At 51.8% G+C, this 24,427-nt stretch overlaps 1 protein-coding gene across 1 annotated transcript in view; it reads left to right on the top strand.

The window, feature by feature from the left end:
* The first annotated feature begins 9,204 nt into the window (after positions 1–9,204).
* The window catches only part of DLGAP5 (DLG associated protein 5), a 67,268-nt gene continuing 52,045 nt past the window's right edge, over positions 9,205–24,427 (top strand). The window contains exons 1-3 of the mRNA XM_060261503.1: positions 9,205–9,271; positions 18,559–18,614; positions 22,808–23,051. Of these exons, the coding sequence (XP_060117486.1) occupies positions 9,205–9,271; positions 18,559–18,614; positions 22,808–23,051 (367 nt within the window). The remainder of the gene's footprint in view (positions 9,272–18,558; positions 18,615–22,807; positions 23,052–24,427) is intronic.

Here is a 24,427-nt window from a genome sequence, read left to right as displayed (position 1 = left end):
CTCTTGAAACCCCTCCCAGGAAGGAGAGCCCAGATAAAGCAGAGAATCCTAGGGCTGGAAGGGACCTCCAGGGTCATCTAGTCCAACCCTTCCCCAATGCAGGGAACTCACAAGCCCCTCCCCCTCCATCCAAAGGACCCTCATTGCTGTCAGGGGGCCAGGCAGCCTCTCTTGAAACCCCTCCCAGGAAGGAGAGCCCAGTTAAAGCATAGAATCCTAGAGTTGGAAGGTACCTCCAGGGTCATCTAGTCCATCCCTTCCCCAATGCAGGGAACTCACAAGCCCCTCCCCCTCAATCCACAGGACCCTCATTGCCGTCAGGGGGCCCCGCAGCCTCTCTTGAAACCCCTCCCAGGAAGGAGAGCCCAGTTAAAGCAAAGAATCCTAGAGCTGGAAGGTACCTCCAGGGTCATCTAGTCCAACCCTTCCCCAATGCAGGGAACTCACAAGCCCCTCCCCCTCAATCCACAGGACCCTCATTGCCGTCAGGGAGCCAGGCAGCCTCTCTTGAAACCCCTCCCAGGAAGGAGAGCCCAGTTAAAGCATAGAATCCTAGAGTTGGAAGGTACCTCCAGGGTCATCTAGTCCAACCCTTCCACAATGCAGGGAACTCACAAGCCCCTCCCCCTCAATCCACAGGACCCTCATTGCTGTCAGGGGGCCATGCAGCCTCTCTTGAAACCCCTCCCAGGAAGGAGAGCCCAGTTAAAGCATAGAATCCTAGAGTTGGAAGGTACCTCCAGGGTCATCTAGTCCAACCCTTCCACAATGCAGGGAACTCACAAGCCCCTCCCCCTCAATCCACAGGACCCTCATTGCTGTCAGGGGGCCATGCAGCCTCTCTTGAAACCCCTCCCAGGAAGGAGAGCCCAGATAAAGCAGAGAATCCTAGGGCTGGAAGGGACCTCCAGGGTCATCTAGTCCAACCCTTCCCCAATGCAGGGAACTCACAAGCCCCTCCCCTCCATCCAAAGGACCCTCATTGCTGTCAGGGGGCCAGGCAGCCTCTCTTGAAACCCCTCCCAGGAAGGAGAGCCCAGATAAAGCAGAGAATCCTAGGGCTGGAAGGGACCTCCAGGGTCATCTAGTCCAACCCTTCCCCAATGCAGGGAACTCACAAGCCCCTCCCCTCCATCCAAAGGACCCTCATTGCTGTCAGGGGGCCAGGCAGCCTCTCTTGAAACCCCTCCCAGGAAGGAGAGCCCAGATAAAGCAGAGAATCCTAGGGCTGGAAGGGACCTCCAGGGTCATCTAGTCCAACCCTTCCCCAATGCAGGGAACTCACAAGCCCCTCCCCTCCATCCAAAGGACCCTCATTGCTGTCAGGGGGCCAGGCAGCCTCTCTTGAAACCCCTCCCAGGAAGGAGAGCCCAGATAAAGCAGAGAATCCTAGGGCTGGAAGGGACCTCCAGGGTCATCTAGTCCATCCCTTCCCCAATGCAGGGAACTCACAAGCCCCTCCCCTCCATCCAAAGGACCCTCATTGCTGTCAGGGGGCCAGGCAGCCTCTCTTGAAACCCCTCCCAGGAAGGAGAGGCCCAGATAAAGCAGAGAATCCTAGGGCTGGAAGGGACCTCCAGGGTCATCTAGTCCAACCCTTCCACAATGCAGGGAACTCACAAGCCCCTCCCCTCCATCCAAAGGACCCTCATTGCTGTCAGGGGGCCAGGCCAGCCTCTCTTGAAACCCCTCCCAGGAAGGAGAGCCCAGTTAAAGCACAGAATCCTAGAGCTGGAAGGTACCTCCAGGGTCATCTAGTCCATCCCTTCCCCAATGCAGGGAACTCACAAGCCCCTCCCCCTCCATCCAAAGGACCCTCATTGCTGTCAGGGGGCCATGCAGCCTCTCTTGAAACCCCTCCCAGGAAGGAGAGCCCAGTTAAAGCATAGAATCCTAGAGTTGGAAGGTACCTCCAGGGTCATCTAGTCCATCCCTTCCCCAATGCAGGGAACTCACAAGCCCCTCCCCCTCAATCCACAGGACCCTCATTGCCGTCAGGGGGCCCCGCAGCCTCTCTTGAAACCCCTCCCAGGAAGGAGAGCCCAGTTAAAGCAAAGAATCCTAGAGCTGGAAGGTACCTCCAGGGTCATCTAGTCCATCCCTTCCCCCAATGCAGGGAACTCACAAGCCCCTCCCCCTCAATCCACAGGACCCTCATTGCCGTCAGGGAGCCAGGCAGCCTCTCTTGAAACCCCTCCCAGGAAGGAGAGCCAGTTAAAGCATAGAATCCTAGAGTTGGAAGGTACCTCCAGGGTCATCTAGTCCAACCCTTCCACAATGCAGGGAACTCACAAGCCCCTCCCCCTCAATCCACAGGACCCTCATTGCTGTCAGGGGGCCATGCAGCCTCTCTTGAAACCCCTCCCAGGAAGGAGAGCCCAGTTAAAGCATAGAATCCTAGAGTTGGAAGGTACCTCCAGGGTCATCTAGTCCAACCCTTCCACAATGCAGGGAACTCACAAGCCCCTCCCCCTCAATCCACAGGACCCTCATTGCTGTCAGGGGGCCATGCAGCCTCTCTTGAAACCCCTCCCAGGAAGGAGAGCCCAGATAAAGCAGAGAATCCTAGGCTGGAAGGGACCTCCAGGGTCATCTAGTCCAACCCTTCCCCAATGCAGGGAACTCACAAGCCCCTCCCCTCCATCCAAAGGACCCCTCATTGCTGTCAGGGGGGCCAGGCAGCCTCTCTTGAAACCCCTCCCAGGAAGGAAGAGCCCAGATAAAGCAGAGAATCCTAGGGCTGGAAGGGACCTCCAGGGTCATCTAGTCCAACCCTTCCCCAATGCAGGGAACTCACAAGCCCCTCCCCTCCATCCAAAGGACCCTCATTGCTGTCAGGGGGCCAGGCAGCCTCTCTTGAAACCCCTCCCAGGAAGGAGAGCCCAGATAAAGCAGAGAATCCTAGGGCTGGAAGGGACCTCCAGGGTCATCTAGTCCATCCCTTCCCCAATGCAGGGAACTCACAAGCCCCTCCCCTCCATCCAAAGGACCCTCATTGCTGTCAGGGGGCCATGCAGCCTCTCTTGAAACCCCTCCCAGGAAGGAGAGCCCAGATAAAGCAGAGAATCCTAGGGCTGGAAGGGACCTCCAGGGTCATCTAGTCCATCCCTTCCCAATGCAGGGAACTCACAAGCCCCTCCCCTCCATCCAAAGGACCCTCATTGCTGTCAGGGGGCCAGGCAGCCTCTCTTGAAACCCCTCCCAGGAAGGAGAGCCCAGATAAAGCAGAGAATCCTAGGGCTGGAAGGGACCTCCAGGGTCATCTAGTCCAACCCTTCCCCAATGCAGGGAACTCACAAGCCCCTCCCCCTCCATCCAAAGGACCCTCATTGCTGTCAGGGGGGCCAGGCAGCCTCTCTTGAAACCCCTCCCAGGAAGGAGAGCCCAGTTAAAGCATAGAATCCTAGAGTTGGAAGGTACCTCCAGGGTCATCTAGTCCATCCCTTCCCCAATGCAGGGAACTCACAAGCCCCTCCCCCTCAATCCACAGGACCCTCATTGCCGTCAGGGGGCCCCGCAGCCTCTCTTGAAACCCCTCCCAGGAGGAGAGCCCAGTTAAAGCAAAGAATCCTAGAGCTGGAAGGTACCTCCAGGGTCATCTAGTCCATCCCTTCCCCAATGCAGGGAACTCACAAGCCCCTCCCCCTCAATCCACAGGACCCTCATTGCCGTCAGGGAGCCAGGCAGCCTCTCTTGAAACCCCTCCCAGGAAGGAGAGCCCAGTTAAAGCATAGAATCCTAGAGTTGGAAGGTACCTCCAGGGTCATCTAGTCCAACCCTTCCCCAATGCAGGGAAACTCACAAGCCCCTCCCCTCCATCCAAAGGACCCTCATTGCTGTCAGGGGGCCAGGCAGCCTCTCTTGAAACCCCTCCCAGGAAGGAGAGCCCAGATAAAGCAGAGAATCCTAGGGCTGGAAGGGACCTCCAGGGTCATCTAGTCCAACCCTTCCCCAATGCAGGGAACTCACAAGCCCCTCCCCTCCATCCAAAGGACCCTCATTGCTGTCAGGGGGCCAGGCAGCCTCTCTTGAAACCCCTCCCAGGAAGGAGAGCCAAGTTAAAGCACAGAATCCTAGAGCTGGAAGGGACCTCCAGGGTCATCTAGTCCATCCCTTCCCCAATGCAGGGAACTCACAAGCCCCTCCCCTCCATCCAGTGGTGTAGGGAGGGGTCTGGGGGGTCCCCGCATTGCCAAGGGGGCCCCCCGAACAATGGCCGCGTTGCTGCGCTGCGAGGGGGGGGAGAGAAAAAGAATGGAGGCGCCCGACAGCGAGGGGGGAGCGCGCGCGCACGGCGGAGGAAGGGGGTGTGGCGGGGAGGGGCGGGCGCGCACGTCGGGGCTCCTCGTTCCCTTCCCTTCCCCCCTCCCCAATCGGGCTGAAAGCGCGGAAAGGCACGGCGCTTTTTCTCCACCCCCCCCCTCCCTCGCCTCAGAAGGGGCGCGTGCGCACCAGCCTCCTTCTCGGGCGTCTCCCGCGGCGGGGGGAGGGGAGGGGAAAGGAAGGGCCGGCCTGACTGGTGCTAAGGATAAGCAAATCCTTACGAGCAAAGGTGCAGAGTTCTGCTTCTGGATAACAAAAATGAAAAGCGGCACACGAACAGTATAGGTAGGATACACTTCCAGTTAGTAGTGCGTGCAGGGCCGGCCCTGCCATTAGGCAAACTAAGTGATTGCCAAATTGGATGCCCCCCCAAAAGTGACCCAGTGACATTATCACAGCAGGGGGGAGGCACCAGAAGTTAGCCTGGCCTAGGGTGCCGGACAGTTTAGGGTCAGTCCTGAGTGCGTGTGAACAAGATCTGAGGGCTCTAGTGGACGGTCAGCTAAATATGAGCAGTCATAAGTACCTACATATGCCAAGTTGGATCAGGCCAGTGGCCCATTCAGTCCAACACTCTGTGTCACATAAGAACATAAGAGAAGCCATGTTGGATCAGGCCAATGGCCCATCCAGTCCAACACTCTGTGTCACACATAAGAACATAAGAGAAGCCATGTTGGATCAGGCCAATGGCCCATCCAGTCCAACACTCTGTGTCACATAAAAACATAAGAGAAGCCATGTTGGATCAGGCCAATGGCGCATCCAGTCCAACACTCTGTGTCACATAAGAACATAAGAGAAGCCCTGTTGGATCAGGCCAGTGGCCCATCCAGTCCAACACTCTGTGTCACATAAGAACATAAGAGAAGCCATGTTGGATCAGGCCAATGGCCCATCCAGTCCAACACTCTATGTCACATAGAGAAGCCATGTTGGATCAGGCCAGTGGCCCATTCAGTCCAACACTCTGTGTCACATAAGAGAAGCCATGTTGGATCAGGCCAGTGGCCCATTCAGTCCAACACTCTGTGTCACATAAGAACATAAGAGAAGCCATGTTGGATCAGGCCAATGGCCCATTCAGTCCAACACTCTGTGTCACATAAGAACATAACAGAAGCCATGTTGGATCAGGGCAATGGCCCATCCAGTCCAACACTCTGTGTCACATAAGAACATAAGAGAAGCCCTGTTGGATCAGGCCGATAGCCCAGCCAGTCCAACACTCTGTGTCACATAAGAACATAAGAGAAGCCATGTTGAATCAGGCCAATGGCCCATCCAGTCCAACACTCTGTGTCACATAAGAACATAAGAGAAGCCATGTTGGATCAGGCCAATGGCCCATCCAGTCCAAACACTCTGTGTCACATAAGAACATAAGAGAAGCCATGTTGGATCAGGCCAGTGGCCCATTCAGTCCAACACTCTGTGTCACATAAGAGAAGCCCATGTTGGATCAGGCCAGTGGCCCATTCAGTCCAACACTCTGTGTCACATAAGAACATAAGAGAAGCCATGTTGGATCAGGCCAATGGCCCATCCAGTCCAACACTCTGTGTCACATAAGAACATAAGAGAAGCCATGTTGGATCAGGCCAATGGACCATCCAGTCCAACACTCTGTGTCACATAAGAACATAACAGAAGCCATGTTGGATCAGGGCAATGGCCCATCCAGTCCAACACTCTGTGTCACATAAGAACATAAGAGAAGCCCTGTTGGATCAGGCCGATAGCCCAGCCAGTCCAACACTCTGTGTCACATAAGAGCATAAGAGAAGCCATGTTGAATCAGGCCATTGGTCCATCCAGTCCAACACCCTGTGTCAAACTTAAGAACATAAGAGAAGCCATGTTGAATCAGGCCAATGGCCCATCCAGTCCAACACTCTGTGTCACACTTAAGAACATAAGAGAAGCCATGTTGGATCAGGCCAATGGCCCATCCAGTCCAACACTCTGTGTCACACATAAGAACATAACATAAGCCCTGTTGGATCAGGCCAATGGCCCATCCAGTCCAACACTCTGTGTCACATAAGAACATAAGAAAAGTCATGTTGAATCAGGCCAGTGGTCCATCCAGTCCAACACTCTGTGTCACACTTAAGAACATAAGACAAGCCATGTTAGATCAGGCCAATGGCCCATCCAGTCCAACACTCTGTGTCACACAAAGAACATAAGAAGCCATGTTGGATCAGGCCAATGGCCCATCCAGTCCAACACTCTGTGTCACACATAAGAGAAGCCATGTTGGATCAGGTCAATGGCCCATCCAGTCCAGCACTCTGTGTCACACATAAGAACATAAGAGAAGCTATGTTGGATTAGGCCAATTGCCCATCCAGTCCAGCACTCTGTGTCACACATAAGAAAAGAAGAGGAGGAGGAGGAGGAGGAGGAGGAGGAGGAGGGAGGAGGAGAAGAAGAAGAAGAAGAAGAAGAAGAAGAAGAAGAAGAAGAAGAAGAAGAAGAAGAAGAAGAAGAAGAAGAGAAGAAGAAGAAGAAGAAGAAGAAGAAGAAGAAGAAGAAGAAGAAGAAGAAGAAGAAGGTATGTTGGATTAGGCCAATGGCCCATTCAGTCCAACACTCTGTGTCACACATAAGAATATAAGAGAAGCCATGTTGGATCAGACCAATGGCCCATCCAGTCCAACACTCTGTGTCACACATAAGAACGCAAGAGAAGCCATGTTGGATCAGGCCAATGGCCCACCCAGTCCAAACACTGTGTCACACATAAGAACATAAGAGAAGCCATGTTGGATCAGGCCAATGGCCCACCCAGTGCAACACTCTGTGTCACACATAAGAAAATAAGAGAAGCCATGTTGGATCAGGCAATTGCCTTTCCCATCCAACACTCTGTGTCACACATAAGTACATAAGAGAAGCCATGTTGGATCAGGCCAATGGCCCACCCAGTCCAACACTCTGTGTCACACAGTGGCCTAAAAACCCAAGTGCCACTAGGAGGTCCATCAGTTGGGCCAGGACACTAGACGTCCTCACATTGTGCCACCCCCCCTCCCCCGCCCCGAAGCACGCAGAATAAAGAGCATCACTGCCCCGGACAGAGAGTCCCAATGATAATCTGTGGCTAATAGCCACTGATGGACCTCTGCTCCATATGTTTATCCAATCCCCTCTTGAAGTTGGCAATGCTTGTAACTGCCATCACCTCCTGCAGCAGTGAGTAATCATCCTTTGGGTGAAGAAGGACTTCCTTTTATCCATTCTAACCCGACCTCTCAGCAATTTCATTGAGTGCCCACGAGTTCTCGTATTGTGAGAAAGGGAGAAAAGGACTTCTTTCTCTATCTTCTCCATCCCATGCATAATCTTGTAAACCTCTATCATGTCACCCACCCCTCAGTCGATGTTTCTCCAAGCTAAAGAGCCCCAAGCATTTTAACTTTTCTTCATAGGGAAAGTGTTTCCAATTCTTAATGATTCTAGTTGCCCTTTTCTGGACTTTTTCCAAAGTTATAATATAATAGCTTTTTTGAGGTGCGGCAACCAGAATTGTACACAGTACTCCAAATGTGACCGCACCGCTGATTTATACAAGGGCTTTATGATACTGGCTGATTTGTTTTCAATTCCCTTTGTGTGTGTGATGCAGCGTCAAAAAAGGCTAATGTGGGTCTCAGGGTGTATCAGCAGAGGCGTATCATCCAAACTGCAAGCTCTCATAACCCCACTGTACCCCTATATTGGTCAGGCTGCACCTGGAGCAAGGCGTGTTGTTCTGGCGGCCTCACTTCCAAAAGGACGTGGACAGAATGGAGCGGGTGCTGAAGAGAGCGATGAGGATGATCAGGGGTCTGGAGGCCGAGCCTGTTGAAGAAAGATTGAAGGGACTGGAGTCTGGAGAAGAGGAGATGGAGGGGGGGATATGACCACTGTCTTGAAGTATTTGAAAGTCTGTTAGAGGAGGGCAGAGAACTGTTCCTCTTGGCAAGCAGAGGAGAGGGGGGGGAGGGAAGGAAGGAAGAAGGAGAAGAAGACTGCAGATTTATACCCCACCCTTCTCTCTGAATCAGAGATTCAGAGCCGCCTACAATCTCCTTTCCCTTCCTCCCCCACAACAGACACCCTGTGAGGTGGATGGGGCTGAGAGGGCTCTCCAGCAGCTGCCCTTTCAAAGACAGAGGCTCAGAGCAGCCTACAATCTACTTTCCCTTCCTTCCCCACAACAGACACCCTGTGATGTGGGTGGGGCTGAGAGGGCTCTCACAACAGCTGCCCTTTCAAGGACAGAGTCTCAGAGCGGCCTGCAATCTCCTTTCCCTTCCACCTCCACAACAGATACCCTGTGAGGTGGGTGGGGCTGAGAGGGCTCTCACAGCAGCTGCCCTTTCAAGGACAGAGTCTCAGAGTAGCCTACAATCTCCTTTCCCTTCCTCCCCCACAACAGGCATCCTGTGAGGTGGGTGGGGGCCTAGAGGGCTCTCACAGAAGCTGCCCTTTCAAGGACAAACTCATGCAAGAGTTATGGCTGACACAAGGCCATTCCAGCAGCTGTAAGTGGAGGAGAGGGGTAAGTGGAGGAGAGGAAGGAAGGAAGGAAGGAAGGAAGGAAGGAAGGAAGGAAGGAAGGAAGGAAGGAAGGAAGGAAGGAAGGAAGGAAGGAAGGAAGGAAGGAAGGAAGGAAGGAAAATAGATGGGGAGAGACAGGTGGGAAGAAAGCAACTTTAAATGGCTTGGCTTGAAGAAGTGATTTAAAGAGACAAATTCCGTTTTCCAAGATGACGAAAGGGCAGTGGGGGCTTCAAGAACCGCACAATGTGTGTGAAAGAGCTACAGTTTGCCCCCCCCCTGCTTTAGACTGATCCTGCATGGAGCAGGGAGTTGAATAAGATTGCCTGGATGGGCCCTTCCAGCAGTGTGATTCCCCCCTGGTTTCTGAACCCCAGCAAGGAGGGTCCTGAGTTTGGTGAGTTAATCAGACCCAGCCTGCAAGCAAAAACAGGCCTCTGTCAATGGAGACGGCCTCACCCTGTGGCCTCAGGGGATCCGACATGTGGTGAAGGCCATGCAAAGAATGTGATACAGCCGTTTGTCTAATGAGCTGACGAAGGTGCCACGTCTGGGCTGGGCAGTTGATGGCACACGTATAATGAAGAGTGCCGTCGCTGCAAGTATAACGAGCCAAAACAGCCTCGCACACGGCTTTGCATGGTGATAAACAGGGAATAGAGAATCAAGACGGTTCCTTTGAGATAGGGCAGGGTTGTGCCAGGTCCAATTCAAGAAATATCTGGGGACTTCCCCCACAACAGACACCCTGTGAGGTGGGTGGGGCTGGAGAGGGCTCTCCCAGCAGCTGCGCTTTCAAGGACAGAGTCTCAGAGCCGCCTACAATCTCCTTTCCCTTCCTCCCCCCACAACAGACACCCTGTGAGGTGGGTGGGGCTGGAGAGGGCTCTCCCAGCAGCTGCCCTTTCAAGGACAGAGTCTCAGGGCAGCTCACAATCTCCTTTCCCTTCCTCCCCCACAACAGACACCCTGTGAGGTGGGTGGGGCTGAGAGGGCTCTGACATCAGCTTCCCTTCCAAGGATAGCGTCTCAGAGCGGCCTACAATCTCCTTTCCCTTCCTCCCCCACAACAGACACCCTGTGAGGTGGGTGGGGCTGGAGAGGGCTCTCACAGCAGCTGCCCTTCCAAGGACAGAGTCTCAGAGTGGCCTACAATCTCCTTTCCCTTCCTCCCCCACAACAGACAACCTGTGAGGTGGGTGGGACTGAGAGGGGCTCTCACAGCAGCTGCCCTTTCAAGGACAGAGTCTCAGAGCGGCCTACAATCTCCTTTCCCTTCCTCCCCCACAACAGACACCCTGTGAAGTGGGTGGGGCTGGAGAGGGCTCTCACAGCAGCTGCCCTTTCAAGGACAGAGTCTCAGAGCCGCCTACAATCTCCTTTCCCTTCCTCCCCCACAACATACACCCTGTGAGGTGGGTGGGGCTGAGAGGGCTCTCACAGCAGCTGCCCTTTTAAGGACAGAGTCTCAGAGCGGCCTACAATCGCCTTTCCCTTCCTCCCCCACAACAGACACCCTGTGAGGTGGGTGGGGCTGAGAGGGCTCTCACAGCAGCTGCCCTTTTAAGGACAGAGTCTCAGAGCGGCCTACAATCGCCTTTCCCTTCCTCCCCCACAACAGACACCCTGTGAGGTGGGCGGGGCTGAGAGGGCTCTCACAGCAGCTGACCTTTCAAGGACAACTCCTGCAATATTTATGGCCATTCCAGCAGCTGCAAGTGGAGGAGTGGGGAATCAAACCCGGTTCTTCCAGAGAAGAGTCCGTGCACTTAACCACTATACCAAACTGGCTCTCTCAGCCCTATCTACCTCATAGGGTGTCTGTTGTGTGTGGGCGTGGGGGGAAGGTAAAGGAGATTGTGTGAGCCACTCTGAGACTGAGACTAAATGCAATATCTTTGTCTTCTTCTTCTGTTTTGCCCCTTAGAGCAATTGAGACTGATCCAGGGTCTCAGTTTCCTGGCTGAACAGGATTTGAACAGGGGGAGGGGAGGGAGTCCTTCCAATCCAAGTCTAACTACTGGACCACACTTCTCCTTTTCATCTGCATCAGCTGAAGCAGTGGCTGTTGTCAAGAGGCTCATGTTGTCAGCAAGAGATTAGATAAAGGCTAACAAACTGAAGTTCAATCCAGACAAGATAAGAGGCGGAACGTGCAACCCCATGAAACTGCCTTCCCCCCATCAGAGTTTTGGTCTGTCTGTCTTAGCATTGCCTTGGCCTAGATGGCCCAGGCTAACCCTCAACCTCTCTGCCCTGTGGTTTGGCCGTCTGGAGGAACTGTTTGGCCACTGTACAAGACAGGATGCTGGACTAGATGGACCACTGCTATGATCCAGCAGGGCTCTTCTGATCTTATGAAGGTCTCTGCTTCTGTGCCCTGTTTTGGCTGTCCAGAGGAACTGGTTGGCCATATAAGGCTGGACTAGATGGACCACTGGTCTGATCCAGCAGGGCTCTTCTGATATTCTTATGAAGGCCTCGGCCTCTCTGCCCTGTTGCTGGCCCTCCAGAGGAACTGGCTGGCCACTGTGTGAGACAGGATGCTGGACTAGATGGACCACTGGTCTGATCCAGCAGGGCTCTTCTGATGTTCTTACAAAGGCCTCGGCCTCTCTGCCCTGTTGCTGGCCCTCCAGAGGAACTGGCTGGCCACTGTGTGAGACAGGAGGCTGGACTAGATGGACCACTGGTCTGATCCAGCAGGGCTCTTCTGATGTTCTTACGAAGGCCTCGGCCTCTCTGCCCTGTTGTTGGCCCTCCAGAGGAACTGGCTGGCCACTGTGTGAGATAATAATGCTGGACTAGAGGGACCCTCACTGGTCTGATCCAGCAGGGCCCTTCTGATGTTCTTATGAAGGCCTCGGCCTCTCTGCCCTGTTGCTGGCCCTCCAGAGGAACTGGCTGGCCACTGTGTGAGACAGGATGCTGGACTAGATGGACCCTCACTGGTCTGATCCAGCAGGGCTCTTCTGATGTTCTTACGAAGGCCTCGGCCTCTCTGCCCTGTTGCTGGCCCTCCAGAGGAACTGCCTGGCCACTGTGTGAGACAATAATGCTGGACTAGAGGGACCCTCACTGGTCTGATCCAGCAGGGCTCTTCTTATGCTTTTATTAAATAATGATAAACCTCTATACCATCCACCTATACAATATCTTCAAGACCGTATTTATTGTTAAAGTAATTTTATCCAATGTATATGTTTAAAGGTTCGTGATGTTGATGCTTTTAGCAATACAAAGTTTTACCTGATATCCATGATGTGTGCCCTTAATCCTATTTCATTGCTTATATGGTATCTCTCATGCTATTTGTTTACATTGTTCTCACCATGTACTCCACTGTGGATTTCAGTGAAAAGAGTGAAGGATAAAGTAAATAAAACCTAAAACAAAACGCTGCTAAACTAATTGTGGAAGATACATCCATACAGGGCGTTTCTTGTAGCAGGAACTCCTTTGCCTGTTAGGCCACACACCCCTGATGTAGCCAATCCTCTACGAATTTACAGGGCTCTTTGTAAAGGGCCTACTGTAAGCTCCAGGAGGATTGGCTACAGCAGGGGGCGTGGCCTAATATGCAAAGGTGCTCCTGCTAGAATTCCACCCCTGCCTTTTATATAGCCAATCCTCCAAGAGCTTACAGGGCTCTTTGTACAGGGCCTACCGTAAGCTTCAGGAGGATTGGCTACATCAGGGGGTGTGTGGCCTAATATGCAAAGGAGGTCCTGCTAGAATTCCTTACAGGGCTCTTTGTACAGGGCCTACCGTAAACTCCAGGAGGATTGGCTACATCGGGGTGTGTGTGTGTGTGGTGCTTCATATGCAGAAATGCAGCTTTTTTGTAGAAAAAGCCCAGTAGGAACTCATTTGCATTTTAGGCCACAACTCCTGATGTTACCATTGTTTCACACAGGCCTTTTTTTTTGTAGGAAAAGCCCAGCAGGGACTTATTTTCATTTTAGGCCACACCTCCTGATGTCACCATTGTTTCACACACTGCTTTTTTTTGTAGAAAAAGCCCAGTAGGGAGTTATTTGCATATTAGGCCACACCCCCTGATGCCAAGCTAGCCAGAACTGCATTCCTGTGCATTCCTGCTGGGAAAAAAAGGCCATGTGTGAAGGAGTTCCTGCTACAAAAAAGGCCCTGCATCCACAGCAGTCAAGTCTTGGGATTCAGCAGGAGCTCACAGGAGCGCAGCTCCTAATTATAGGGTTGCCAAGTCCAATTCAAGAAATATTTGGGGACTTTGGGGGTGGAGCCAGGAGACATTGGGGGTGGAGCCATAAGCAAGGTTGGAACAAGCATAATTGAACTCCAAAGGGAGTTCCGGCCATCACTTTTAAAGGGACAGCACACCTATGAACATATAAACATACGAAGCTGCCTTATACTGAATCAGACCCTCGGTCGATCAAAGTCAGGCTCGTCTACTCACACCGGCAGTGGCTCTCCAGGGTCTCAAGCTGAGGTTTTTCACGCCTATTTGCCTGAACCCTTTTTAGTTGGAGATGCCGGGGATTGAACCTGGGACCTTCTGCTTGCCAAGCAGATGCTCTACCACTGAGCCACCATCCCTCCCCTGCTCTCCAGGGTCTCAAGCTGAGGTTTTTCATGCCTATTTGCCTGAACCCTTTTTAGTTGGAGATGCCGGGGATTGAACGTGGGACCTTCTGCTTGCCAAGCAGATGCTCTGCCACTGAGCCACCATCCCTCCCCTGCTCTCCAGGGTCTCAAGCTGAGGTTTTTCACGCCTATTTGCCTGAACCCTTTTTAGTTGGAGATGCCGGGGATTGAACCTGGGACCTTCTGCTTGCCAAGCAGATGCTCTACCACTGAGCCACCGTCCCTCCTCAAATGTCTTTTAAATGTCTTCCCTCCATTTGGAAATAATGAAGGATAGGGGCACGTTCTTTGGGGGCTCATAGATTTGGACCCCCTGGTCCAATCCTTTTGATACTTGGAGAGTATTTTGAGGAGAAGCCTTGGATGCTATGCTGCAAATTTGGTGCCTCTACCCCGAGCCCCAGATACCCGCGGATCAATTCTCCATTATCCCCTACGGGAATCGTTCTCCACAGGGAATAATAAAGTGCCCAGTAGACATTTCCCCCACCCCCGCTTTCAAAAGTGGGGGGAGGGCCTCCAAACCGGGGGATCCCCTGCCCCAACCTGAGGATTGGCAACCCCACTCCTGAACCTTTTTGGTGCCCCCCCCTCCACCTATCTTGTCCATTGAATAGTAGGTACAGCTGCAAAAGAATCCCTGGATGTGCTCCACCACCTATTTTACTACAAAACAACCTCTTGCAGCAGTTATTATACAAGGGGCAGACGTGTAGGTGTGGGTAGATCTTACAAAGAGAGGCCAGTTTGAGACAACAATGAACCAATCCATTCCAAGTGAGCGAGCCACTCCTCACTTTTGAAGACAGGCAGAGCAAGATAAGTGTAAAATTTAATCAAGGAAGATGCCGTGATAAGCAGAAGTTATTAACATCTGTAAAGGATGGGTTGTGCTGAGCTAATGTCTGTATTGAATGAGGGAAAACCCAAGTCTTTGTTCGAGCCTGTGGGAGGCAATAGTATCAAGCCTCTTAAATAATAAGTTGTTAAGAGTAGTCAGATCAGTCGGTGTGTCTATTACATGGCCGCAAGTCGCTTATGGGGACCCTATGAATGAACGACCCCCAAAATGTCTTTTCAGTATCAGCCTGGCTCAGGTCTTGCAAATAGGGTTGCCAAGTCCAATTCAAGAAATATCTGGGGACTTCAGGAGTGGGGTCAGGAGACTTTGGGGGTGGAGCCAGGAGCAAAGGTGTGACAAGCATAATTGAACTCCAAATCGAGTTCTGGCCACCGCATTTAAAGGGACTGCACACCTTTCAAATGTCACCCATCCATTGGAGATAATGAAAGATAGGGACACCTTCTTTGGGGGCTCATAGAATTGGACCCCCTAGTCCAATCCTTTTGAAACTTGGTGGGTATTTTGGGGAGAGGCACTGGATGCTAAGCTGAACATTTAGTGCATCTACCTCAGAAAACAGCTTCCCCAGAGCCCCAGATACCCTGGATCAATTCTCCATTATACCCTATGGGAATCACTATCTCTCTGGCAGTGAACTGCACGGCTTAACCGTTTTGATAACTAAAGTACTTATTTGTGTCTTTCTTGAATCTACTGTCCGTGCACTTTGTTGGATGTGGCAGAATACTAATATTTTGAACTTGCACACACACTAAAAAACACACTTTCAATCCACCGTCAATGCACTTTGCAAGCGGATTTTAATGTGAAATGTCACAATCCAGTAGCAAAGGGTCGCTGAAGTGGATTGAAACTGGATTACTTCGCAGTTGTGAAAGCGATAAACCAGGGGTGGTCAAACTTGCTTAAAGTAAGAGCCACACAGAATACACGTCAGATGTTTGAGGGAGGGAGGGAGGGAGGGAGGGAGGGAGGGAGGGAGGGAGGGAGGGAAGGAAGGAAGGAAGGAAGGAAGGAAGGAAGGAAGGAAGGAAGGAAGGAAGGAAGGAAGGAAGGAAGGAAGGAAGGAAGGAAGGAAGGAAGGAAGACAGGCAAATAGGTAGGAGGAGGAAGAGAGAGGTTAGAAAGAAAGCAACTTTAACTTTAAATGCATTCTCCAAGCCACCGGCTGGCTTGGCTTGGAGAAGTTATTTAAAGAGACAAATGCCTTCTCTGGTGGGGGCTTTTAGAGTCACACAATATTAGTGCAAGAGCCACGTGGAGCTCCCAGACCACAGTTTGGCCACCTCTGCCATAAACAGGGGACCCGATTAACATGAAATGTACACAGTGTAATCACAGCTGGAAATGCAACAGACTGCCTCTTTTTCAATTTGTGACCATCGCTCTCCAACATTCACACGTCTCCCCCATTAGTTCTGTGAACCCAGCTGCAGGATACGGTTACCAACCTCCAGGTGGGGCCTGGAGTTCTGCTGGAATTACAGCTGATATCCCAACCGCAGAGAGTGGTTTGTCTGGACGAAATGGCACTTCTGTCAGGCAGACTCTATGGCACCACCTTCCTGCTGAGTTCTCAGCCCTTCCCAGGCTCTCTACCATGGAGGCCTTTGAGAAGGACCGCAGGGGAGGAGAGACACTATTCAGGGGTTTGCCACCTCCAATTCCGCCCTGCAGGATTCTGTAAACCTTTGGAAGTTGGAGGAGGCTGGTCCCTCCCTGCTCCCCCGCATTCTTCCGATCATCTTTACTCCTCATGGAAAAGGAAAGGTCTCCTGTGCAAGCACCAGTCATTTCCGACTCTGGGGTGACGTTGCTTTCACGGCAGACTTTTTACAAGGTGGTTTGCCATTGCCTTCCCCAGTCATCTACACTTTCCTCCCAGCAAGCTGGGGACTCATTTTACCAACCTCGGAAGGATGGCTGAGTCAACCTCGAGCTGGCTACCTGAAAACCCAGCTTCCGCCGGGGATCGAACTTAGGTCGTGAGCAGAGCTTAGGACGGCAGTACTGCAGCTTTAACACTCCGCGCCACTTAATTCCCCCCCCCCCTTTGGGTTAACCGGTTATTTTTCCTGCACATCTGGGAAAGCCCACGTAGGTAGGACCTCCTATCCCATCTGCAGGCTGACCGCAGTGTGAGGTTGCCAAGTCCAATTCAAGAAATATCTGGGGACTTTGGGGGTGGAGCCTGGAGACTTTGGGGACTGAGGTCAGGAGACATTGGGGGTGGAGCCATAAGCAAGGTTGGGACAAGCATAACGGAACTTCGAAGGGAGTTCTGGCCATCACATTGAAAGGGGCAGCACACCTTTTAAATGTCTTCCTTTCACTGGAAAGAATGAAGGACGGGACACCTTTTTGTGGGGGCTTATAGAATTGGACCCCCTGAAGCCCCCCTGGTCCAATCCTTTTGAAACTTGGAGGGTGTTTCGGGGAGAGGAATCAGATGCTATACTGAAAATTTGGTGCCTCTACCTCAAAAAACCCTCCCCCTGCCCGAATCCCAGATACCCGTGGATCAATTCTCCATTATCCCCTATGGGAATCATTCTCCATATGGAATAATAGAGTGTCCAGTTGATAGAACAAATGGATAATGTTCATTCATTCAATGTAAGGAGAAGGGGTATAAAAGCCAGGAGGCCCCTACCTTTCCCCTTTCTTCAGTAGTTAAAACTTCTGTGTGCCAGCTTTCTGACACGGTTGCTTGCTGCGGCCTCTCAGCAACTCTCTAGCGAAGGCTCAGAGCTAATCCCCCCTCCCTTCTGTACAACATTGTATCTTTAGTCAACGTCTTTCTCTGGTAAAGTTATTCTGAGCAACCTGCATTTAGCATGGAGAATATGGCGGTGTAAAAAGTTCTAGAATATGCACTGAGTTAAAGGGACATGCGCATAATTTCTGTTGCCGGGTAAAGGAGGGAAAGTTGTTGCTGGGAGGAACACGCTGTAACTTTTAAGATTTGCCTTATATGGCTAAGGCTCTTGACCAATGGCCGGCTTAGCTTAGAATGTGAGCTCTGACCAATGGCAGACTGCCACAGGGCAAGAGAGGGAAAAATCGCGTGGGGAATCTTACAAAAGGCAAGGGGCTTGGCCAAATGGGCAGAGAGGGCATTTTGTTTGGCCTGCACCTCTGTCCGTTATCTGCAGATATGTAATAAAGCTGTTTTCTCTGAACAAGAAGGTCTCCAGCCTGGTCATTGTTATTTGGATAGGAGCATAGCTCCTAAAACCGGTTAACACAGTTGACATTCCCCCCCTCCCCCGCTTTCTGATTACCCTAAAGCGGGGGGGGAGGGCTTCCAAATCGGGGGATCCCCTGCCCCCACCTGGGGATTGGCAGCCCTTGACCGGGGCCTAGGGTTGCCAACGGTGAGATGATAAATTCTTGGAGATTTGGGGGCAGGGTCTGCGGGGGGCTGAGTATGGGAAAGAGGGACCTCAGCAGGATACAATGCCACGGAATTCACCCTCCAAAGCAGCCGTTTTTCTCCCTGGGGACGGATTTCTGCAGCCTGGGGATCAGTTGTGATTCCGGGAGATCTCCTGGGCCCACCGGGAGGCTGGCAACCTTAGGGCCAGCCGCTGTCTCCTATTGCCCTGCAGAAGCCGATAGGCCTGCATTGCTGATATTGCAAACAGACGTAGATGTTTGGTTTATTTGTTTGATTTGGCTGTTGCTGTTTGCAAGCAACCTTCGCAAATCATGCACATGCAATGGATGGCTTAGACAACGCTGGCCTCTGTGCGCGCGCGCGCGGACGCGCACACATGTAGATGTTTGCAGCGAGACACAAACGTCCAGCCTTCTGCAAATGACTCAACCCGTCCGGCTCTGAAAGAGTTAACAGCTCTGCTGACTCGACTCCCCTTTTCCTCTTCGGGCGGCAGGGGGCGCTCCGCAACGGCCCTTCCCCCCCCCCCACCAATCAGGTCTCCGCCGCCTCAGTCGCGTAAGAAGAGGCCCCGCCCGCCAGGCGCTTCGGCTCTAACACCACCCTCCCCACACGATAACCAATCACAAACCAGAGAGAAAGCGTTCGTTATTTCCCCGGTCCAATCCGCTCGGAATACAGCGGGCCCAATGAGAGGCGCCGAGGGCGGCGGGCTAGCCAATGACTAGCCGCCGTTCGCTTCCGCCCAGCCAATCAGCGGCGGAAGGTGAAATTCGAATGCTCGTTTGAGGGAAGACGGACGGTCCGTCGGTCGCTTGTTTGGAGAGCGCTCGTGAGGGGCTTTGGGTAAGTTTTTTGGGGGCGAGGGGGCGCCCCCCGAGTGAAGGGCCTCGCAAGGGGGAGGAAAGGCGGCAGTAGCCCCTGTTGCCCTTAATACTCAGTCGTTCTCCTCGCCTCCATTTTTGTGCTCACAACAACCCCACCAGGTAGGTCAGGCGAAGAGGAGGGGACTGGCCCAAGCTCGCCCAGCAGGCTTCCCTTAGCAGAGCCGCGATCCGAACTCTTCGCCAGCTCTGAAATGGGGGGGGGGGGACCAGCAATGGGGCCTTTGTCAGAGAACCCGCTCTGCCACTGCAGGTGGGGGCGCCTACAAGCATAGCCAGCTTCAAGAGGGGACTGGATAAGCATATGGAGCAGAGGTCCATCAGTGGCTGTTAGCCACAGCCAGGGCTTTTTTTGTAGCAAGAACTCCTTTGCATATTAGGCCACACACCCCTGATGTAGCCAGTCCTCCCAAGAGCTTACAGCAGGTCCTGTACTAAGAACCCTGGAAGCTCCTGGAGGACTGGCTACATCAGGGGGTGTGGCCTAAATCAGGACTTTTTTTGTAGCAGGAACTCCTTTGCATATTAGGCCACACACCCCTGATGTAGCCAATCCTCCAAGAGCTTACAGCAGGTCCTGTACTAAGAACCCTGGAAGCTCCTGGAGGATTGGCTACATCAGGGGGTGTGGCCTAAATCAGGGCATTTTTTGTAGAAGATGATATTGGATTTATATACCACCCTTCGCTCCGAAGAGTCTCAGAGCGGCTCACAATCTCCTTTACCTTCCTCCCCCACAACAGACACCTGTGAGGTGGGTGGGGCTGAGGGGGCTCTCACAGCAGCTGCCCTTTCAAGGACAGGGTCTCAGAGCGGCCTACAATCTCCTTTCCTTTCCTCCCCCACAACAGACACCCTGTGAGGTGGTTGGGGCTGAGAGGGCTCTCACAGCAGCTGCCCTTTCAAGGACAACCTCTGCCAGAGCTATGGCTGACCCAAGGCCATGCCAGCAGCTGCAAGTGGAGGAGTGGGGAATCAAACCCGGTTCTCCCAGATAAGAGTCCGCACACTTAACCACTACACCAAACTTTTTTTGTAGCAGGAACTCCTTTGAATATTAGGGCACACACCCCTGATGTAGCCAATCCTCCAAGAGCTTACAGCAGGCCCTGTAAGCTCCAGGAGGATTGGCTACATCAGGGTTGAGTGGCCTAATATGCAAAGGAGTTCCTGCTACAAAAAAAAGCCTTGGCCACAGCATATTGTTGGAACTCTCTGTCTGAGGCAAGTGGTGCTCTGTGTTCTTTGTGGTTGGGGGGGGGGGGCACAGTGGAAGGGCTTTTAACCCCACTGGTGGACCTCCTGATGGCGCTTGGGGTTTTTTTGGCTACTGTGTGACACAGAATGTTCAACTAGACGGGCCATTGGCCTGATCCAACATGGCTTCTCTTATGTTCTTATGCTCTCTCTTTTCCTGTTTCTTTTCTTGATCTGTTCTTTCAGTGTTATTCAACCTGGAAACCTTTAATTTCCACTTGGAAACCCATCCAGGCGAAAAAAAAATACCAAGACTCCAAAAGCTGTGGCTCCCTGTGGGCTCAGCTTATAAGATGTCGGTCTTGAGTGGTTGGTGGGGAGGTTTAAGTGGCTAGTTAGTTTGCAGGGGGAAGGGGGAGAAAGGATGTGCGGATGAGGGTCAGTATAATTTTTATTTTTCAATGCGCCAATCCAGATTCCGTGCCCCTTAAACCTGTGTGGGACACTCAGGGGCTCACCAGCCAGAGTTCTGCTGAATGCTTTTTTACACGCCTGGTCAGATCCTATGCTCTCTCCACCCCAGGAGGGGAAATCCGTCCCCCACATTTTTCTTTCAAGGATCCTGCAGAAAGCCAGACAGGCTTCCTTCCTGCCACAGAAGTATAAGCATTCATAGGGCACATGAAGCCAGAAGTCTCCAATAGCATTGCCAGGTTTCCCTTGAGCACTGGCTGAAGATGGGGAGGGCGGGGTAGCCAAATCCAGACAAAGAAACTGCAGAAGATTTGGGGGTACAATGCTACAGAGTCCACCCTCCAAATCAACAGTTTTCTCCAGGGGAACTGATCTCTGTAGACTGGGGACGAGCTGTAATTCCAGAGCATCCCCAGGTCCCACTTGGAGGCTGGCATTCCCTAGTCTTCCAGTATGGTGCCCAGGGAAAGCATGGCATCCACCAGAACAGGTGGCCAAACTGTGGCTCGGGAGCCACATGTGGCTCTTTTGCACATATCGTGTGGCTTTCGTAAGCCCCTACTGGCTCACTGTCCAGCTTGGAGAATCAATTTCCCTCTTCAAATCACTTTGCCAAGCCAGCCAGCTGCTTGGAGAATGCATTTAAAAGTTAAAGTTGCTTTCTTTCCACCTCTTTCTCCCTCCTTCCTCTGCCCATCTATTTGCCTGCCTGCCTCCCTGCTCTCAAACATCTGATGTACATATCTTATGGCTCTCAAACATCTGACATTTATTCTATGTGGCTCTTACATTAAGCAAATTTGGTCACCCCTTAGAACCTTTCCTGGTGCCTCTTTCGTTTTTGTTTTTTAAGAAAGTGGGTGGAACCAGTTGGGCCTTTCCAGTTTTATGTTTCCTGAGGGCATAGTGATGTTTGTCCCCAAAGAACAATAACTTTGATGAGGGAAGTGTTTGTGAGTTTTCTGCATTGTGCCAGGGGTTGGACTAGATGACCCTGGAGTCCCTTCCAACTCAGGAGGTGGTGGGCTCTCCTTCCTTGGAGGTTTTTAAGCAGAGGCTAGAGGGCCATCTGATAGCTATGAAGATCCTGTGAATTTAAGGGGAGGTAATGCTTAACTTTTAACAAACTTCTAATTTACAAACCCTCCTCTCTTCTTGAAATGAATGTATCTCTTTTACAGTTATCTCATTTTGAGATCTTTGAGTGCTAATGCTTCTGTGATTTGCAACTTTGCTAAAGTGAAAAGATGCGGCTGCTGTTCAAGCATAGAAGCCTTGTGGCAAAGTGACAGCTCCCAGATCTGTTATAACTGATTTGTGGGCAGATTCGTATGAGAACATAAGGGAAGCCATGTTGGATCAGGCCAATGGCCCACCCAGTCCAACACTCTGTGTCGCACATAAGAACATAAGAGAAGCTATGTTGGATCAGGCCCATGGCCCTTCCAGTCCAACACTCTGTGTCACACTTAAGAACAAAAGAGAAGCCATGTTGGATCAGGCCAATGGCCCATCCAGTCCAACACTCTGTGTCACACTTAAGAACATAAGAGAAGCCATGTTGGATCAGGCCAATGGCCCATCCAGTCCAACACTCTGTGTCACACTTAAGAGCATACGAAAAGCCATATTGGATCAGACCAGTGGCCCATCCAGTCCACACACAGTGTCACACAGTGGCCAAAAATCCCAGCTGCCATCAACTGGTCCATCAGTAGGACCAGAACACTAGAAGCCCTCCCACTGTTGCCCCCCCCCCCCACCGCAAGCACCAAGAATACAGAGCATCACTTGCCCCAGACTGAGAGTTCCAAGAATACGCAGTGGCTAATAGCCGCTGACGGACCTCTTCTCCAGATGTTGATCCAAGCCCCTCTTGAAGCCATCTAGGCTTGCAGCCACCACCACCTCCTGTGGCAGAGAATTCCACATGGGAATCACCCTTTGGGTGAAGAAGTACTTCCCTTTATCTGTTTTAACATATAAGAGAGCCCCTGTCTTTCTGGTCTCCTCCTGGACACCAAAAGGAGCTCCTATAGGCATCTCATTCTGGGGTGGTTCCAGATGCTTTTCCAAGTCTTTACCCTCTTTGCCTGGCATGGGGAAGGCTACTGCTCTGGGCCACGGTAGAAACCTGGTGGCAGAAATGTGGAAACATAGAGCTGGAAGGGACCCCAAGGATAATCTAGTCCAACTACGTGAAAAATGCAGGAAATTCACAGCTACCTTCCCCCTTCCACTCCCTCAGTGATCCCTGCTGTATGCCTGGAGGAAGGCAGAAAACTTCCAGGTTTCCTGGGAAATTCCAGCCTGGAGGAAGATTTCCTCCTGACCACAAAGTGGAGATTCATATAAGAAAAGTCCACAAGATCTGAGCACTGGGAATAGGGCATCCTTTCCTGCCTTCTCTCTCGCATAAAAAGTCATAGTGGAAGGAGGATAAAACTCTTACGTAAGCGTCTCTTATTTTAATTTGTTACCTAGAACAGCAAGATGACTTCCAATTTCGCCACTCGGTACAAAAAGGATCTGAGCACGGAGGCTCTGAAGACGAAACTGGTGCGCCGGAAATCCATCTCGCAAAAGGAGAGCAGGCACAAGCGCTTCAATAAGGGCAGGCAGTTTGGGCTGGCCGATGTCAATACTCAACATGCGAGAGACAAGGAACTTTCTCGTCTGGAGGAGATGAGTGAAGCGCACTCACCGGATAAGAGCCATGGAAAGCCAAGTAAGTAATGTCTTGAATCTCTTAACCGAGCACTGGTTCTCGTGCTTTATTTCACTCCCTAATCAGGTGGGGGGGCGGGGGGCATGCCGGGGAAAGAAGGCATCTGTGTATGCTCACACATATACATGCCTCTTGGTATAACAGTTTCCTTTCTTTAAATCAAATGTCCCCCAGAGGCTAAACATTCTCTCCCCACCTAGAAGGAATGCTTCCATGGGCTTTTAAAGAGACTAGCTTATTCCTTTTTAGAAATCCAACCAGTTAAGAACATAAGAAGAGCACTGCTAGATCAGACCCATGGTCCATTTAGGCCAGCATCATGCTTTAGTTCTACGTCAACATTTTGAGTGTCCTTTTTTTTCAAGATAGCACCAGAGACTTTAAATTGGTCAACATGGCCTGATTTAACTTTAACAGTTGTAGCTTTTACAGTTATCAGTTATCGGGAACACTAAAATAAACAAAATATTGCAAGAGTGCTAATCTTTTAACCATATTTTATTTTAAGTTTAAAAAAAATCTTTAATTGCGATTGCCTGTGTGCTTTTATAAAGTTTATATCTCCGCTACCCAGCATTACATTTTATGACACATGTGGCCAGACCCGACAAGCTCTCATTTATGTCTGATCCGGCCCTCATAACAAATGAGTTCGACATCCCTGCTTTAAATAATGGCTCTTGGAGACATCCAAACTGGGACGGTGTTATCACTGCATCTTGCTTGTATGGACAGGAATGGACAGTTTTGGGCAAGAGAGGAGAGCCAGTTTGGTGTAGTGGTTAAGTGTGCGGACTCTTATCTGGGGGAACCGGGTTTGATTCCCCATTCCTCCACTCGGACCTGCTGGAATGGCCTTGGGTCAGCCGTAGCTCTGGCTGAGGTTGTCCTCGAAAGGGCAGCTGCTGTGAGAGCCCTCTCCAGCCCCACCCACCTCACAGGGTGTCTGTTGCGGGGGAGGAAGGGAAAAGAGATTGTAGGCCGCTCTGAGACTTTGTCCTTGGAAGGGCAGCTGCTGGGAAAGCCCTCTCCAGCCCCACCCACCTCACAGGGTGTTTGTTGTGGGGGAGGAAGGTAAAGGAGATTGTAGGCCGCTCTGAGCCTCTGTCCTTGAAAGGGCAGCTTCTGGGAGAGCCCTCTCAGCCCCACCCACCTCACAGCGTGTCTGTTGGGGGGGAGGAAGGGAAAAGAGATTGTAGGCCGCTCTGAGACTCTGTCCTTGGAAGGGCAGCTGTTGGGAGAGCCCTCTCAGCCCCACCCACCTCACAGAGTGTCTGTTGTGGGGGAGGAAGGCAAAGGAGATTGTGAGCCGCTCTGAGACCCTTCGGAGTGGAGGGTGGGATATAAATCCAATATCTTCTTCTAATCGTCCCTTC

This window comes from Heteronotia binoei, chromosome 21 (genome assembly GCF_032191835.1).
Source record: "Heteronotia binoei isolate CCM8104 ecotype False Entrance Well chromosome 21, APGP_CSIRO_Hbin_v1, whole genome shotgun sequence".
Lineage (NCBI taxonomy): Eukaryota > Metazoa > Chordata > Lepidosauria > Squamata > Gekkonidae > Heteronotia > Heteronotia binoei.
The sequence above is the reverse complement of the archived record's forward strand: the minus strand, read 5'-3'. Positions and strand labels throughout refer to the sequence as shown.